Source organism: Ctenocephalides felis, unplaced genomic scaffold, assembly GCF_003426905.1.
Source record: "Ctenocephalides felis isolate EL2017-DRISC unplaced genomic scaffold, ASM342690v1 CF-g0.4_SCAFFOLD_03571, whole genome shotgun sequence".
NCBI classification, from domain to species: Eukaryota; Metazoa; Arthropoda; class Insecta; order Siphonaptera; family Pulicidae; genus Ctenocephalides; species Ctenocephalides felis.
Genome location: NW_020539725.1, coordinates 55,124,836 through 55,143,001, shown reverse-complemented (window position 1 = coordinate 55,143,001; position 18,166 = coordinate 55,124,836). Strand labels below are relative to the sequence as shown.

At 30.7% G+C, this 18,166-nt stretch overlaps 3 protein-coding genes across 3 annotated transcripts in view; 2 read left to right on the top strand and 1 right to left on the bottom strand.

Moving 5' to 3' along the window:
- Positions 1-3,477: 3,477 nt before the first annotated feature.
- Positions 3,478-4,981, top strand: LOC113387029 (succinate dehydrogenase [ubiquinone] cytochrome b small subunit, mitochondrial-like). The gene is made up of 4 exons (XM_026624786.1): positions 3,478-3,630; positions 3,722-3,798; positions 4,276-4,472; positions 4,590-4,981. Exons 1-4 carry the CDS (start codon positions 3,576-3,578, stop codon positions 4,828-4,830), a joined length of 570 nt encoding a protein of 189 aa, XP_026480571.1. The 5' UTR covers positions 3,478-3,575; the 3' UTR covers positions 4,831-4,981.
- Positions 4,982-5,118: 137 nt separating this feature from the next.
- Positions 5,119-6,262, bottom strand: LOC113386299 (mitochondrial GTPase 1-like). Its single transcript, XM_026624088.1, has 2 exons — positions 5,198-6,262; positions 5,119-5,123 (listed from the first exon to the last, which is right to left on the bottom strand). Exons 1-2 carry the CDS (start codon positions 6,165-6,167, stop codon positions 5,119-5,121), a joined length of 975 nt encoding a protein of 324 aa, XP_026479873.1. The 5' UTR covers positions 6,168-6,262.
- A 958-nt stretch (positions 6,263-7,220) lies between these two features.
- LOC113387028 (anaphase-promoting complex subunit 10) overlaps positions 7,221-18,166 on the top strand; it is a 23,628-nt gene continuing 12,682 nt past the window's right edge. The window contains exons 1-4 of the mRNA XM_026624785.1: positions 7,221-7,300; positions 8,444-8,565; positions 8,641-8,745; positions 8,955-9,086. Of these exons, the coding sequence (XP_026480570.1) occupies positions 8,457-8,565; positions 8,641-8,745; positions 8,955-9,086 (346 nt within the window). The 5' untranslated portion in view covers positions 7,221-7,300; positions 8,444-8,456. The remainder of the gene's footprint in view (positions 7,301-8,443; positions 8,566-8,640; positions 8,746-8,954; positions 9,087-18,166) is intronic.

Here is an 18,166-nt window from a genome sequence, read left to right as displayed (position 1 = left end):
AAGATACAGGGCAAAAAGTGCCAAAAACGGTAACTCAGTTTTTAAGATAACGAAGCGTCCGATTTTAATAATTTAAAAACATTTTACTTGTATTGACAAGATGAAGAACTGATTAAATTTTTGTGAAGGCAGGTCCAGCGGTTATGGGCTCTCAATAAAAATAAGTTAAAAAAATGTCCTTTAGCGGTCAAAAATGTTTATTGGACATATGTACATCAAATTATCAGATATTTTATAGAGATTTTAATAATGTGTACACATTTTGTGCAAATTTGTTTGGGTTCCTCACCAAGATTTTTAATTACGGTACGAGAAGTTCCAGCAATTTGCCTTAAGGCACGATGCTATGCACCACTAGTTCAGTTATTATTATTATTATTATTCCAATGCCGCCCTGTAAGCTTTAGCACGCGCCGTGTGCTGCTGGCGGGTTGCAGCTGCCGTTTTCCATAATCGTGCGCGCCACTAAGGGAACATACATATAGACATATATGTGCATTATTCTTCGACATCTTAAACATTATTGCGAGCGAAAGGGACACGTTCGGTTTTGTGTATTATATTTATTTATAGAACTAAACAATATTCTTCAATATCCGTTCGTTGTCTGTTCCTTATTTTTTACTCTCCATCTGCTTTTATTTGTTGAAATGATCACTTCATCCGCCAGAAGTAATGAAAAAAATATAGATATGGATAACGGATTTAATAAAATTTTAGAAGATCGTATAATTTTCTAAATGTAAATTAATGTCTTTGTTGTACAAATGCATAGCTCTTTAAACTATCAAGTCGTTATTAGAAATTAGGCAGGATATTTAATTAACTTCCTGTAGGGTAAGTTATTGTAATGGGCTCAAAATCGGAATTGAAAATTTTTACATTTCTCGACGTTTTGAAGGTTTTTGAACATTTTGGCATACCCCAGAAAAAATGGATGTTGTGTGTGTGTGTGTATGTATGTATGGATACAATTTTTTGTCCACGTTTTCGGGCGTACGGATCAACAGATTTGAATGGTTCCTATTGATTTTATTGATTCCTATTGATAAGGAGATGTGCTGATTAGTTTTTAGCAAAGGCAGGTCTAGCAGTTACGGAGATAAAGAGCAAAGAGTGCAGAAAATAGAAATCGAGTTTTTGAGAGAACGGAGCATCCGATTTGAATGATCTAAAAAACATTCAATTAGTAATGATTGGAGAAGTGGTTATTTGTTTTTCGCAAAGGCAGGTCCAGCCATTTCGAAGATACGGAGCTAAATGTACAAAAAATGGCAGTTTTTGAGAGAACTAAGCGTCCGATTTAATTGATTCAAAGAACTTTCTGCTTGGCTTAACAAAATAATTGATTTTGAAAAAAAAATTTTTGTTTCAACTTTTTTTTATTTTATTTTTTTTTAATTTTTTGTATATCGAAAATAATTTAGATTTTATTTTAAATTCTGACTATAGTTCTAATATACTTTACAAATAATTTCAACTTTGCAATTCAGTTTATATAATTCTTATAAATATTAGACAATGTTACAATATTTATAATAATCTATTTGAAAACATTCAGTATTCCTCGAACATTTCGTTGCGGTACGGGAAGTTCCAGCAATTTGCCTTAAGGCACGATGCCACCCACCCCACTAGTTAAATTTAATATTGCTTTAAGAAGTTTTGTGAACTTTCCAAAATGTGTAAATAATCGGCGCACATACACACTCATATACTTTTTCCTATTTTGGTCTCAAACGATTCTGAATGACTTTGAACGTCGAGTAAACATAAAATTAGGAAATCGGATTTTCTGCAAAAGCAACAATTTCTCATTCTAGATGTTTGTAATGTCAATCTTTGTTCTTCATCTGATTTCCAACAAAATGATTATTGATACAGGTAAACGTCTCATCCGCCGGAACTCATGAAAAAATTAAGTAACGGAAATCCGTTTTGCGTTTAATTCACATATAAATATATTCTTTGTAAATATCCCGGAAAAAGTTATATGTAAACATTATAAGAATTATGGATTTTTGCAATCAAAATATGAGAAATTTTAACATTTTTTCATATACATGGATTACTAAAATATTTAGGTTGATTTTTTTCAGTCTTAATCTTGTTTCTTTATAATTTATAAAAATTAATTAAAATTTGGAATAATGGATCAAAATTTCATCCTTTCATCCTAAGGGATAATTTTTTTCGTCAATTTTAAAAGTTTTCTCATTAGAAATTCTAACCCCAAACACGGGGTAGGTTGCAACACTGTACTCTAGATAATAATTAATTGTGAAATATTGAACAACAGGTGTAGAATTCTTTTTACTTGATTTGGTAGAGGAATAGTTACAGAAACTATCCATCTTTATTACATAATATATGACTTAAGGCAAATTGCTGGAACTTTCCGTACCGTAACGAAATTTTAAATGTTTTCGAATAGATTATTATAAATAATACTGTAATATTATCTAATATTTCTAAAAATTACATAAACTGAATTACAAAGTAAAAATTATTTATTTAAAAAAATATAAGTGTATTATTTTTGATATACAAAAAACAATTGTTTTCTCAACACAACACAGAAACTTTTTGGAATCATTCAAATTGGATGCTTAGTTCTCTCAAAAACTGCAATCACCACTTCTCCCCATCATTAGAAATAGAGTAGAATGTTTTTTGGATCATTCAAATCGGTTGATGCGTTCTCTTAAAAACTGGCATTTTAACACTTTATGCTCCTTATCTCCGAAGCCGCTGGACCTGTCTTCGTCAAAAAGTAATCAGCACGTCTCCTCATCAATAGGAATTGAATGTTTTTTTTAACTTTTTTTAAATGGTCGACGAAAAATTGTCTCCACACATACACACACACATACATACCCGTTCTATGGAAAGAGAGAGGGCAAATGCGACTTCGCACAATTAAAAGCTTAGTATAAAATCAAGTTAAGAATGATAATATTCTAGATCCTCCCCCCACGAAGTAATGCCTAACGGTGGTTGCTGTGGGGACCAGAGGCAAGGAAAAGCGGAGGTTTTAGTCGGTATTATACCAGGCCGGTATTGAGTCCAACCCAGACAAAAGACCAGTCTGATGGGATGCATAAAAGCATTTCCTTCGATATACAAAAAAAAATATTTATCGATGCATACATACACATACACACATCAATTTTTTCTGAGGTATACCAAAATGTTCAGAAACGTCTGAAACGTGAAGCTATGCAAAAAAATGTATTTTCGATTTTTGGCCTATTACTATAACTTACCCTACGGAAAGTTAATATTTAATTGAATATGTTATAGCATATTAATAATTATTATACTTTAAAATTAAGATTTAAACTAAAAGCTAAGTTAAACTAAAAATGTTGGTTAACATGTTGCCAACATGGTAAAGTTAAAACTAGTTATTGCGTAAGTGGTGCCTAATCTAACCTATAAATCTATGGCTTATGGCATGACAGATGGTGACAGATCGCAGTCATCTACACACGTACAGTCTGTCCCCCTATATAAAACAAAATAATTATTGAATTTTAGTGTATATTTTTTTATATAAATTTAATAAATCTTTTATGATGGCGATGTCTTTACTTTTGAGATCTGCTAATAGTAGAATTGCATCACAAGGTACCAAATTAGATTATAAAATATTGATATGTGACATATTATGTTATGTAAATTTAACTGTCAAATAATTTTATATAATAAATTATTGCAGCCTGCGCTTTAAGGGGCATAAAACTTGGACCTGTCATATCTGCAACACGTTCTGTACTGTTGAAGGAAGCACAATGTGTAAGTATAAGAAAAGCCCTTTTTCATATCAAATAATAATAACAATCGTATGAGCATAATATCTGCAAAGTCAGATACTTCTCTTGGAGAGCCTGATGATATCGGTTTTCACTTGGAAATACAGATAGTAATATGTTTCCAAGTGATGCATCTTATCGGGCATTGGCATCATAAAAAGATTATCAGGTTTACAGAAATTGTAATAAGCCCTGAATAAGCGACCCAGTTAAATAATTCACTACAACAGCTCATAGGGCCTTTAACTAAATCGTTAAAAGTTGTGATTTGGAACATAATTTGCCACTTTTTAATATAATAACAATTTTATTGTTCAGTATAAACTTTATCTTATAACTGGTTCATTATAGTGTTTTGTTTAATGTATGCACAGTATAATAATTGTTTGTTGCTCCATTCCAACAATTCAATAATATTTTATTATTATTCATGATTTAATTATAATGTGATAAATTTTAGCTACAAAAACCTATTGCACGCAACATTTTTCTCACTCGCCCGGTGAAAGCTGCAGCTTGCGCTGATCATACACCGATATGGAAAGCTGAACGAATTTTATCTGGGGCTCTGCTTGCAGTAATACCTTTGGCATTAATGTTTCCAAACCCCTGGTTAGATTCATTGATGGCAGTTGCTTTAGTAGCACACAGTCATTGGTAAGAATTAATAGAGATAGGTATTAATTTATTGATCATTTCTCAACAATTATCTTTTAACTCACATATCAACTAGAATTGTATTACAATTTTTTAAACTTTAATGGTGCTCAATAGGGGACTTGAAGCTTGTGTTACCGACTATGTGAGGCCAATTCTTTTTGGAAACACAATTCCTAAAGTTGCACATATTGCTTTAATTGCTTTGTCAGTATTGACACTAGCTGGTCTTTTGTGCTTCAACATGAACGACATTGGAATTTCGAGAGCAATCAGACGTTTTTGGTCTATCCAACCACCACAACCACCAAAGCCTTTTGATCCATGCGGCAGAGACAAGAGATCGATTACTTTTTAAGTTAAAGAAATGATGGTAGATATTAAACATAAATCAAAGCAAGATGCCCATAAAAATAAAGTAACAAATGTAAAGTATTGTAAATATTTATTTATAACAAAATTATCACAAGATTGAATCTTATTAACAAAATACATTTCAGCTGATATTATATATTTATTTTATTTACATATATTTTTAGGTTTTAAGATTTTATGATTTGCAATTTTTGTACACAGGACGCAAAGCCTTCATTTGTTTTCATAAAGCATGTATAAAAAAATTAAATGTATGTAATATTTAATTTTCTTATACTGCAGCCAAAAATAAACAGTATACAGCAACCATATAATATAATTTAACTAAACTTGTGTTTCAATTTTGTTTGATTCTTTTTTTGGAAAAAAATTATTGTCTAAAAAAACTTTTCCTAATGATCCAGTTCTAAAAGCCTTTATCATATGGATTGCAGCCGCTTCCAGATGAGGTATTCTCATCAAATAATTATCATATCGCTTTTTAACAATAGTTTTTTCTAAAAAATTTGCTCCAGTTAACAGGACTTTGGCGATATCATCACTAGGGTCTTGTAAACCGAGTAAATCCACATATGAATAATTTTCATTTTGATTCATCCAGAATAGCAAATAATCTGCAATATTTATTGGCCCTACTTGATGATCTTGCAAGCAAGAACATAATGCCAATTTCATTCCTGTTTCAGTATCTTTAATATTAGGCATAAGAATTCCAGGTGTATCTAATAAATAAATCGGAGGATCTTCAGCTATTTTAATTCTATTAAGAACACTTCTTGTTATTCCAGCAACTGCTCCAACGTGTGATGCACCTTTTTTTTTCAAGTGACGATTCCTTAAAACATTAATAATTGATGATTTGCCTACATTAGGAACACCAATAACCATTATACAAAATTCTTTATTATCGGCTCGATTAAATCTATCTGAGTTAGTAATTAATTCCTTAGCAAGAGGCATGATTCGTTTTATTCCAGAACATGTCTGATCTTTGCAATTTGTATATAAAACATGTTTGATTTGCTCTTCTTCTCTGAGTCTTTTTATTACCTGTGAATTGTAGGAATTGTCTGTTAAGTCTTTTTTATTTAATATTAAAATGTGAGGTTTGATTGCGCTGATTGTGTGTTTAAAATTTGGATTTCTACCGGATAACGGTATTCGGGAGTCGTGCACTTCAATGACTAGATCTACCAATTTTAATTTTTGTTGCATTTGTTTCAAACCCAAGCCCATATGACCGGGAAACCAATTTATAATATCTTTATTTACAATTCGAAATGCTGTACGGAAGGAACTCTTATTAATTTTGTGAGCCATTGTTGTTTTATTTATATTAAGTCTTTAAAATCAATGTAAAGTGAATTTATAATTTTATTTATTATTTCTTGGGATGCATTTGAATGCATTTTTTAGGTTATGTCTGTTATCTGTCAACAGTGCAAAATCGTCGTTCACAAACGTTTCGTGTAATCGACATCTAGGTGAGAATTTGGCGCTAGTGCGCCAATACCAAGTGACAGGTTGTTAATTCTTTTGTTAGTTTTGCCACTGTTCTGGTAACGAGTGTTGTGTATAATTGTTTATAAAGTTTTAATTGTTGTTTAAATAAAGAGTATGACTCTTAAATGCAGGAGAAGTGTAGTGTATATAATAGAAAGTGTAGAATGTATGTAATACATTTACAATGTATGTAATAGCAGTATGCAAGAATACGTAATGTAGTGTAAGGCGCGATTGATTCAAAAAAAACATTATTATTGTCTAACTTTTGTTATTACTTAATATATTTTTATTATAATTCAAAGTTTAAATTCTAATAAACTATTTTTAAGACCATAATTTTTTTATATTGTTAGCGAAATATATCGTGTGAATGTTTGAATGCATGTTTGAATATGGCGCGGACCATGACAGTCCCGTGCGGTTGGTAATGTTGATGTTGGTAAGACTTAAGCGTGTTTGTGCAGTTGGTATGAGTGACAGTACGAACAGTGTGAATGTAGACGAGGAGGAAGTCGAACAGAGTGAGTCACAGAGTGTAAGCGTAGAGACGGACTGGTGAGATATATTTGAATAAAGTTATAAAGGTTACTGCATCGTGGTGTTTCAATTTATAGAGTCCTGACAATAATATTAATAATACATTATTTTTAAAGTACAAATATTTGTATTTCAAATTTTGGCGCTTTAATTTGAATGCCGAGTGGTATGCTATTGAAGCGCCATAGCAATGTAGCGCCCGTAGCAATAATTAATTCTTTGAACCAAAATACCGCGAGAATGAAACGTCTATGTCTAGGCCGTCTAGGCTGTCAAAGTTGTACAGTTAATTTTAACGAACGCATCGTATTTTTATTTTATAGTTTAAAGAATAATATTATTAAGATTTATCTAATTTAGAACTGATAGTATCAAGCCATTTGTAATATTATTAAAACATCTAGGCCCAAGTGAGTAAATCATTCTAATCTATGAAAGTAATATACAATTTTAAGGTATGCTTATGCTTAAGAATTAGTTAATTATCCATTTCGTTTATTTATAAATTATTTAGTATTTAATCAAAGTGGTATTTACCGAATATGGAATCATGTCTTAATAATAAATTAGAAGAAAATATATCCCCTGCATTTAATCTACAAAATAGTGACCGTAAAGGTTAGTTTCTAGGAGTTTCCTAAATTATAGACTTGTTAAAAGGTGATTTTAAAACTTTTGGGGTATGTCAACCTTGAAGAGACTACTAGAGATAAATTTTAGTAGAAGTGTAACAGTTATAATTTTTTTTTTTATTTCCTAATTTAAATTACAAACTATCTTATTAGTTAGTGATACAATCAGCTATTCAAGAATAACTCATTCAAAAATCCGAAGAAAATATTTTCCATGCGGTTTGAAAGTTATGTGCTTTTAAATTATGTGCGTTAATTGGATCTGGATTGTGCAGACATTGGATTAAGTAAGATAGGTTAGAAGGTCATTTCTTGCTTAACGGTCTATGAATCGTTTGAATAGTAGGATTTGTATGCTGGATGAATTTATTGTTGAAAGATAAACTTGTAATTTTGATCATTTCCTTGGATGTAGAGATTTTTAAATCCTTATGTAGGCAAAAGTTTGAAATATACCATGGCTCATTAGTTAAGATACTTAGAATTTTGTTCTGGCATCTTTGAATAATGTTTGTGTTTGATTGCGACTCCATAGTTTGATTCCATAAGTCCAAATGGGCACTATTATACCTTTGCACAGAAGTACTTTGTACTAGAGAAGTTTCGGATTTCCTCCCAATAAGCCAGTAAATTTTTTTATTTTCAGTTGGAATGCAACATATTAAAGCAATAATAATACTTATATAATAAACAATAAATCAAAAAAAAAAAAACTGCAATAATATTGATCTTATAAGATTAAGATAGAAAACTATTCTAGGTCTTGTGGTTGAGTCTTAAATGGAGCATTGGGCTATACAGCTATATTTATATCATATCAAATTAATATAAATTTGACTATCAATTATTAAAAGTATTTATAGCAGGTGTAGAAATAAAAACTGACTTTATAGAAAGAAATTTTCTTTATATCTATTTTAGACTGAAGTCAGTGATGTCTACTCAAAAAGAACCTGAAACAGATCCTGCGAAGGTAGAGAGGACAGGAACCGTTCGTGAAGTTGGAAATAAAGCAATTTGGAGCTTATCTTCTTGTAAACCTGGTAAAATGATACTATTTTACAATAATTATGTTTGTATATAGTGTCATAAATTATTTTATTTTACTATACGTTTAGGTTTTGGCGTTGATCAAATAAGAGATGATTGTATTGACACATATTGGCAGTCTGATGGACAATTACCACATCTTGTTAATATACAGTTTTTAAAGAAGACTTTAGGTAATTATCTAACAATGAAAATAAGGCTGTGCAAACATCACTAATTATAGTAATTATTGCTACAACATATTTAAATTACAAAATTCCAATATATTAAAGTCATAAAATCAAAATAAACCCCATATATGACAACAAAAAATGAATATGAAATTAAGTTAAATATATAAACCATTTTTATTAAATTAGTTATGTTATTCTTTTTATTTCAGTTTGTCACATATACATATACACTGATTATAAGCTGGATGAGAGCTACACGCCTAGTCGCATTTCTATAAGAGCAGGAACACACTTCAATGATTTGCAGGAAGTTGAAATTATTGAATTATCAGAACCTACAGGTTAGAACTTTTTGAATAACATAATAATTATATTTAACATTTAATTATATATAACATTAAGAAGTCTTCATTATAAACGTACAATATTAATGTTTTTAAAATGCCATCATTTTCTTTGATGTCCATATCCAAGATCATCATCAGTTGATACATCTTCGCTATCTTCGGTCATGTCCTATGGTACATAATATTAATTAACATTCAGGTTATTATAAACTCAGCTAAATAATATATTTTCGCAGAATTCTATATTCAATTTTATATATGTATATAATTGTGACTTGTAATATTTTTGGTGTTATTTTGTCTATGAAACCTCTGTCATTACTTACTGATGGTGTTATATCATCAGATTCGTTTTGGTATATTTCTGGTTCTCGAGATATTCCTTTCACCTGTCCACCCTTTTCATTTTTAGCTGGTTGAGCATTTATTTTCACTGAGCTGCTTCTGCGAAATGCGCAAGTCTGAAAAATATAGGAACTTCATTAATTTTACTAAGCATTATACTATTCTGCTATAAAAGTTAACTAACTGAATGTGAATGTGGAAGTGATATATAAGTGATAGGGATAGCTAACACAAATTATAAGGATCGTTTACCCGATGCAATGCATGTCACATATAGCATAAATGCTCTTGGAGCATATTGATTTATTAAATTTAAGTTTTTTTTTTATTAAACTTAAATTTAAGCTCTTCCATAAGTTTAAGAAAGTCTTAATCAAAATTCAGTAAAGAACTAGTGGAGCGCATGGCATCGTGCTTTAAGGCAAATTGCTGGAACTTTCTGTACCGTAATTAAGCATTCGAGAAATGAAAATAATCAATAATTGTTTTGAACAATTTCAAATAGATTATTTATTATAAATACATACTGTTAACTTATAAGTGCTTTTTAAATCGGGCGACGAGTGTATTTTACAAACAGCTTATGTGCATGTTTATAATACATTTGATTTTTTTTTTCGATTTTTTTTGTTAATTTAGAATTTTTTTCAAAATATTGACTTTTTTTTTAGAAGTTTGAAATTTTTTCGATTTGTTTTAAAAAAAAGTTTTTCTTAACTTTTTGAGAATTTAGATATTTTTGAGTATATTCAACAAAATGTTTTTTGAATTCATCAAATCGAACGCTTCATTCTCTCAAAAACTGAATTATCATTTTTGATTTGATTGCTATAGTGATTATTACGAAATATGGGGTTTGTGATTGAAGGGTGAAATGTAGGATTTGATGTGTTTTTGAATTATGAATTATAAAAATAAAATAATAGAAAATGGTTGTATACTTAGGAGTATGAAACATATATGTTAGCCGATTCTCAGTCATACTGATAATGATTATAAAATTTAAACAAAATCGGTCCAGCCGTTCGGGAGAAGTATTGCGTATATATATATATATATATATATATATATATATATATATATATATATATATATATTTCAAAGTAACTGGCAGCCATTCGTCGAAATAAAAAAGGTATAAAGTATAAAAACTTTTATTTATACGTTTCGACACAAGATGCGTGTCATCATTCAGCAACTACAACAATTTGAAAATTTATTAACTAATATAAACAACAATAAAAATTAATTATGACACGCATCTTGTGTCGAAACGTATAAATAAAAGTTTTATACTTTATACCTTTTTATTTCGACGAATGGGCTGCCAGTTACTTTGAAATATGTTTCAACGTCGAAAAAACTATCAAGATATATATATATATATATATATATATATATATAGATATATAGATATATAAACTCTTACGTCTTTGTTGCACGACTTCTCGTTTCCCTTTCGATTATCTATCGGCATAGTTCTATTGGCTGATGAACGTGCGTTTTGTAAAGTATATTTAGGATCTAATGATATTTGAGCTGATTTCGAGTTTTCTGGTTCATCGAAACTAGCAGACGATGATGATACATGCTTTGGCCCGTATACACTTTCTATTTCTGGTGGTTTTGGGATCGTTGATTTTCTCCGTGAAGTGTTTGATTCAATCTTGCTATTGGTACCACTAGAACTTTTTTGATTATTTCCGTTCCAGCCACTTTTGTCGCGACCTCCTGCATTACGATCTGTTCCTTCGAAGCCGCTTCCACTATTAAAATTTGCCCTCTTCCGAAGGCTTTCTTCAGATGCAGTTTTAACGAACTGCAAATCTACGTTCTAGATGTAAAATTTTATGGAAAAAGAAGATTTGTTTAATGAAATAAGTGTTTATGTTTGTGATGACATTGAAAAATAATTCAAAATAAGTTGCAACAAACAGTACAATCAACCTCATTATAGACGAAAAACTAAATGAAATATAATTTTAACTTTTTAAGCTCTAACAAATGATTATTTGTCATTAGATCGCTGTAAATCTACATTCGGATTATTTTCTGTGATATCTTCGTTTATTAATAGCAATAGAAAGTTAAATATTAGGTTGTCAAATATCTCCCTTCCGCTTTTTTGCTCTTGGTTTATAATACAAAAAGGCGAAGGGAGATATTTGACAACCTTATATTAGCATATCGTTTTCTGACATGTATTTATAATCGATTTAAACAATAAGAATTTAGTATGAGTAACTTTTAAAATTGTGACGATAGCATTTTGCATTTTATTTGCAACGCCTATTTGTAAAAACTTTTTAAAGTTATATCACTTTTCGTTAGGCTCATAATATTTTAAGATGTTCGTTAAAACAATAAACTCTGTTATCGTATAAATCTAAAAAAATAATGAATAATTCCTATTTTATATTTTTTGTATGCTCTAACAGTTTTGAAATTCGGAATTTTCGATGCGAGTCTACATATACAGTTTTCAATTTTGGTTTCAAAGGATTCAAAGGATGATCTAAAAATAAATGAAGCTGGATTTTATTTATTTTGCCGAAATATATAACGTATGTATAGAACCTACTTGTGACTTTCGATCCTCGTCATCTTCCTTTGTTTTGGCGATTTTCTTTTTATCTTGTGATTTTGCAGGAGAATAGAATATTTGAACGAGCGTACTGAACTTCGATTGTTTAGAACCTTTCTCATTTTCGCATGATTTTAATGCTCGAATTATTTTAGTTTTGTTAGCTTTTGCTTCACAACCTTTGCCGCATATTTGTTCAGGTCTCTCGTCTAGATCCAGCAAACCATCTTCCAAGCAGTGTATGGTGCACTCTTCCTCGCCTAATTTGCAATATTTAGGCGACCTTCTCTTTTTTACACATGCCAAGCAGTATCTGTAATTAAGTATTTTGGTGATAGTATGATTAAATTGCTTTGTATTGTATTGATTAAATTGAGCATCGATCACATATCAAAATTGCCCAAAGCATTTATTTTCGTATCTGTATTATGGTTCTTAAGCTACGGTTCTATACCTAATACCTTCTCAATATTTTATTTATAATTATACCTGCATAACAGTAAGAGGCAGCACAGAATAAGTAACAATAAGATGAAGAACAATAACCCGTAGAGGACATACATCCAGCAAAATTTGTATGAATTTGTATCAAAGTTGGCTTGAGACAAATAAAAATGGGATTCATTTAATTGAGGTTCGGTATTCATAGGTGGTGCTACTGTTGATGGTTTTGTTTCTTCAGTAGTTGTAGTTTTTGTTGTTGTTTTAGGTTTTCCGGTTGTAGAACGATCAGCTGGATCGATTCCTTCTGGCACTGTTATTACGGAATCTACTTCGCCGGGTTTGGGTGTCCCATAACCTTGTTGTCCAACCTATAGAATAATTTATATTAAGAGGGTATTTTAGTCTAGAATTAAAAAACGTGTTTTTATATTTTCCAAAATTTAATTTATTTTTGAGTTAGGGCTCTTTCACCACACGATTTCTCTACTTCTATTGGACCGATTTACTTGAAATTGGCAAGCCTCTCAAAAGTGAGACGAATTTTGAATATAATATTTTTTTATAATTTAATATATTTAAATTAATTTCACGGCAATTTAACAGATTTATAAAGTAAATTGTTTACCTGACTTGCTTTATTTTTGTTATATGCGTTGTCTTTTAATGGATCTGAACCACTCTTGGATTTGGGCATTATAGCGTATTCGCCTGTATTTCTATCTTCTGAAATTAATTACTTTTGGTTATTTACTTCAAATCTTCTGTCTAATTCATATTATGTTAATAATATGCTTATTAAACGTATGCCATGTAGAAGATGAAATTCTCCTTATAGCATAACAAATGTTCTTAATGTTTGTTATTTGAATTGCCTTTTACGAAAATTAAATAATCTAAGCTTTTGCAACATTGTTCAATATATAAGACTTGAAACTTATACCCTGTATTGCTATGGTTCGTTTATTCAAATATTTTCATACGCTTCTAATTGTAAAGCAAGTATGTCTAAGGCAATTTACATGTACTTCTCGACATATGTAATAATCAATAAGAAATTGATATATTTATTTGAGTGATTTTTAGATATACTGAGTTAAACGAACTTCTCCTTCGGGAATTTAATAAAATTAGCCAAAATTAATTAAATAATATTAGGTGTTTTAATTAATTCGTAGCATCTTAGGGGCCGTTCAAGTATTACGTAAGGAATATAGGGGGGCGGGGGGTTGTTGATCTGTTATTTTGGGTTGACATGGGGGCCAGGGGAGTCTGAATGATGATTACGTCATAGGTAGTGCTTTTATTTTTTTACATTAATTGCAAAATGTTTACGTAAGCATGGGGGGGGGGTAAGTGCTTTGCTTACTTTTGCTGACAAGGGGGATGGGGGGGGTAATTAAGTGTAATAAATCTGCTTACGTACTGAACGATCCCTTACACAATACAGCGTTAGCTAACTGTTCATAGTCACATATCCAAAAGTAAATATTTTTTTGGAAGCTAGTGATATAGTACATTTGTACCAATATATGGCATTTTGTTATTGAGTTTGTAGCAAATATTGGTAGTATCAACATGTTGATGTTTGGCTTGATGGGCGTTATTTCACTATTTTAAGTATGAAGAAAAAGGGCTCTGAAAGATATTGTATTTTAGTGGAAGTATTCAGTGAACATTTTTTAACGCGTGGTTTACGCAGTTCGAAAATGGGAAACTTGACTTGGAAGATGAATGAATTTTTCTTGACGTTGCTCGATTAAGACTTGTGCGAAGAGTTGTCCAAATCGATTGGAGTCGACTTTTAGACGGTCCGAAAAAAAGAATACAAAGATCGCCAATGTAATTTTGATTCATGGTAATGCAAGACCACCCTATGTTATAAAGTTACGCGAAAATTTATTTGGAAAAGCTGAAATGGGAAGTTTACCAGATATGGCTCTATCCGATTGTCATTTGTTTGTGCATGGCTTGTCACAGCAGCACTTCGAGAACTTTGAGATGATCAAGAATTGCATCAATTCATTCATCGAATTTGGAAGCTTTACCAGGAAGATGGCTAAGATATATAACGATGGACAATACTTTGATTAACGTTACTGTAATGATACTCTCATAATAAATCACGAAACTTTGGAAAAATAAAATCCAACACCTATATAAATTAATTCTACTTTCATAATTCTTACTGAGTCCAAGTCTACTGAGGGTTTCCATTATTCTAAGAACTCCTCCAAATCCTGGATACCAGTGGCCATCTTGTAACAATGGTATTACATCAGAAACTAACCAAGCATGAAATCTTCGGTGGTACAGGCGCACATCTGCTGCAGTTACTGTTGGCATAGCCTTCAAACAACTTACTGCAGCCGCATAGTACTTTACTAATACGTATGCTGATCCCTACAATTTCAATTATCATTCGAAAATATTTAATATAGAATACAAATAAAAAATAGTTATTGAATTTTCTTCTAATGTCAATAAAACCTAAAGTTTCTAGTTCAATATTACTATTATTAATATTGCATTTTATCACATAAGTAGCATATTTATTCTACGCAGTTTCCAAATGCGTCTAAAGTTAAATCAATAAGTGATAATATGCATTATAATAATAATTTTATAAAAATTAAAAATATTGGTTGAATTGATATTCAATTCGTTTTATTACTTCTTTATGAAGATTTCTAAGTCCCAATCTTTGAAAGGCAAAGCTACAGAACAGGGTGCAATTTTAGAATCTAAATACGGAATTGGTATTATAGCATCTCCTGGATCTTTCAGCCTATTTTTTCCTCCAAATTCATTCTGGCCTAGAACGAATAAAATACATCAATGTTATATAGAATCATTTTTCATTTGTATCAATTTATCATATTAACTTGTTAAATATTTATCAGTACTTACTTCCGAAATTAGTTTCTTTGTGTACTGGTTTTGAGTAAAGAATTAGGCCCTTGCATGTCCGATTATTTCTAGATGCTTGTGATGACGGTAATGGTTTTGCCTAGAAAAATATATTATTAACTTCCCGAAGGAGAAGTTTATATTTTCATCAAAAAATCCGATTCGCTATCACCAATTAGAAATCGCATTGTTAACTTCCCGTAGTTATAGTAATGGACCGAAAAACAGAAATGAATTTTTTACATATCTTTACGTTTCAGAGATTTCTGAACATTTGGCATACCTAAGATTAAATGAATGTGCGTGTGTGTGTGTGTTTTGTCCGCATTTTAACGATCAACAGATTTAAATGGTTCAAAAACATTCAATTCCTATTGATGAGGAGTGCAGAAAATAGATATCGAGTTTATGAGAGAAGGAGTATCCGATTTGAATGATTCAAAAAACGTTCTATTCATAATGATGGGAAGAATGGGTGATTCGTTTTTGGCTAAAGTGGGTTGAACCATTTCGAAGATACAGAGCTAAATGTACAAAAATGGTAATTTTTGAGAGAACTAAGCATCCGATTAAAATTAACTGCTTGTGCTGACAAAACAATTGCTTTCGGATTTTTTTTTATTTCAAAATTATTTTTTTCGAAAAAGTTTTTTTTTGTATATCGAAAATAATTCAGATTTGTACAATATAATTTTAATTATGGCTAATATTTTAAATACAATAGAATCCGATTAGTATGGCGCCGGATATATTGACAACCGCTTATAATGACGTAATCGCACTAAGAAGTTTGGTTTCCATATAAAATTCCTTAAAAAAACAGCTGCCTAGTCGGATATATTGACATCGCTTACATTGACATGTCGCTTATAATGACCCATTTTTGCAAAAAATTATGTCCAATTATAATTTTACATGATGTGGCCAAGTCTACGAAAGCAATTGCTATGTCTTTTATGCACAATAGCACTAGGGACTGTTTTTACAATAAAATTATGTAAAGAAATAGATCAAAAATTACTGATTACTTACATTAGAAAATCACATTTGTATGTTTATGGGTAGAGTAGACCAATTATTAATGGTCCACCACGGATATCTCGTAAACAAATAAAATTAGACTTTTTTTAACAAAAATATTTGATAGTAGAGGGCAAAAAATGTATAAATTCATAACCAGCCATCACCTTTATTCTTATGACTCTGCTATCAGAAGATAAGCACCATATGAGTGGGATAAAAAGGACCAGCAGAACCTTTACTTTGGCAAAGGTGTAAGCGATAAAATAGTAAAGTTTTAAAAAAAAAGCAATTTTACAAGAGATTAATTAAATAAATTGTTATTCCGGCTCGTCTGATGAATATTTCTGACCAATAGCATATCAATGCAATATACTGTGTTATCTTTGTAACAAATGTACCCACAGAATTAATATTTTGCATTGGTTCAATAATGTAGCGTAAAATCCCTTTAAAATTTAATAGAAGAAATTGCATCTGTTTGCCCCCTGGTTGTCCCACTTTAGCCCGTATGTGAGGTAAAATAGATCAGATATCAAATTAAAAAAAAAAAAGTAAATATATAATTATATATATTTATATATTAAGAATTATGTCAATTTTTTTCTGTACATAGTTCGATAGATGCTTGTTTGATGTGTGTTATGTGTTGCAAGGTTGTTCATTGGGTTTAGACAGTATAATTACTGAAAGTCAAATTGGACCTCTGTGTCCCACCTTACCCTATGCCAATTTTATTTTATATTAAACTTTAATATGTGTCATTTTTATTTTTAATTAAAATGTATGTATAGGCTTTTCTTTTAAATTACTGATACATGTAACATATTTACATATTAAAAAGTTTTTCTTCAGTATGTTTTGTATGACGACCGGTTAGTATGACGAGATTTCGGCGTCCCTTCGATGTCATACTAAGCGGATTCTACTGTACATATTTTTGACTTTATTTATAATAATCTATATGAAAACATTTAAAATTGCTCGAACATTTCGTTACGGTACGGGAAATTCCAGCAATTTGCCTTAAGGCACCTTGCTATACACCACTAATTTAATTTTTAGTGGAACAGTTAAACATTTTTACCATAGCTGTATCTCATTTCTTATTAAGTTGATTAAAGGTAATGCTACTTACAACTAGTTATAGGAATATTTACAATAAGTGGAATGTTAGTGAAATCCGTCTCCTGCCTCATCCATCCTTTTCCGTTCGTCCTGAGAAATGTCTTGAGCTCGTCTAAAAGATCGAAGAGCTTTCTCACGCCCGCGTAGCTCACAGTACCAGAATAGAACGCACGCTTTGTTAGCGGTATAACAAACGAATGGAGATAACCTGATAAAAATAATGTCACAAATACTTATATATAGTGCAGTAAACGGAGCGTTTTAGGTCTGAATTTGTTTTACTCTGCTCGAACTTGAATGAAATTTTGGAATTAGGTTCATCTTACCCTCAAGTTCGGAAGTGAAAACAATTCGGGTTGCGCCATCACCCCCCGGGGGGATGACACTCCTTCTCAATTGTGTAATTGCATTTTATTTTTCAAAATAACGTCGGAAATCGATAGAAGAACTTTAATTTAATTCAAAATTTACTAGTCGTTTTGCCATATTTAAAAGCGCTCGGTCGTTTTAAATATTAAAAAAAGACCATATAGCAAAGAATAAGGCTAGAAATACTACTAAAATAATTTAAATTATTTTCAAAATACAATACTGTTTATCACTGCTATATGTAATTTATTCAACTTTTCGATGCAAACTGAGTCAT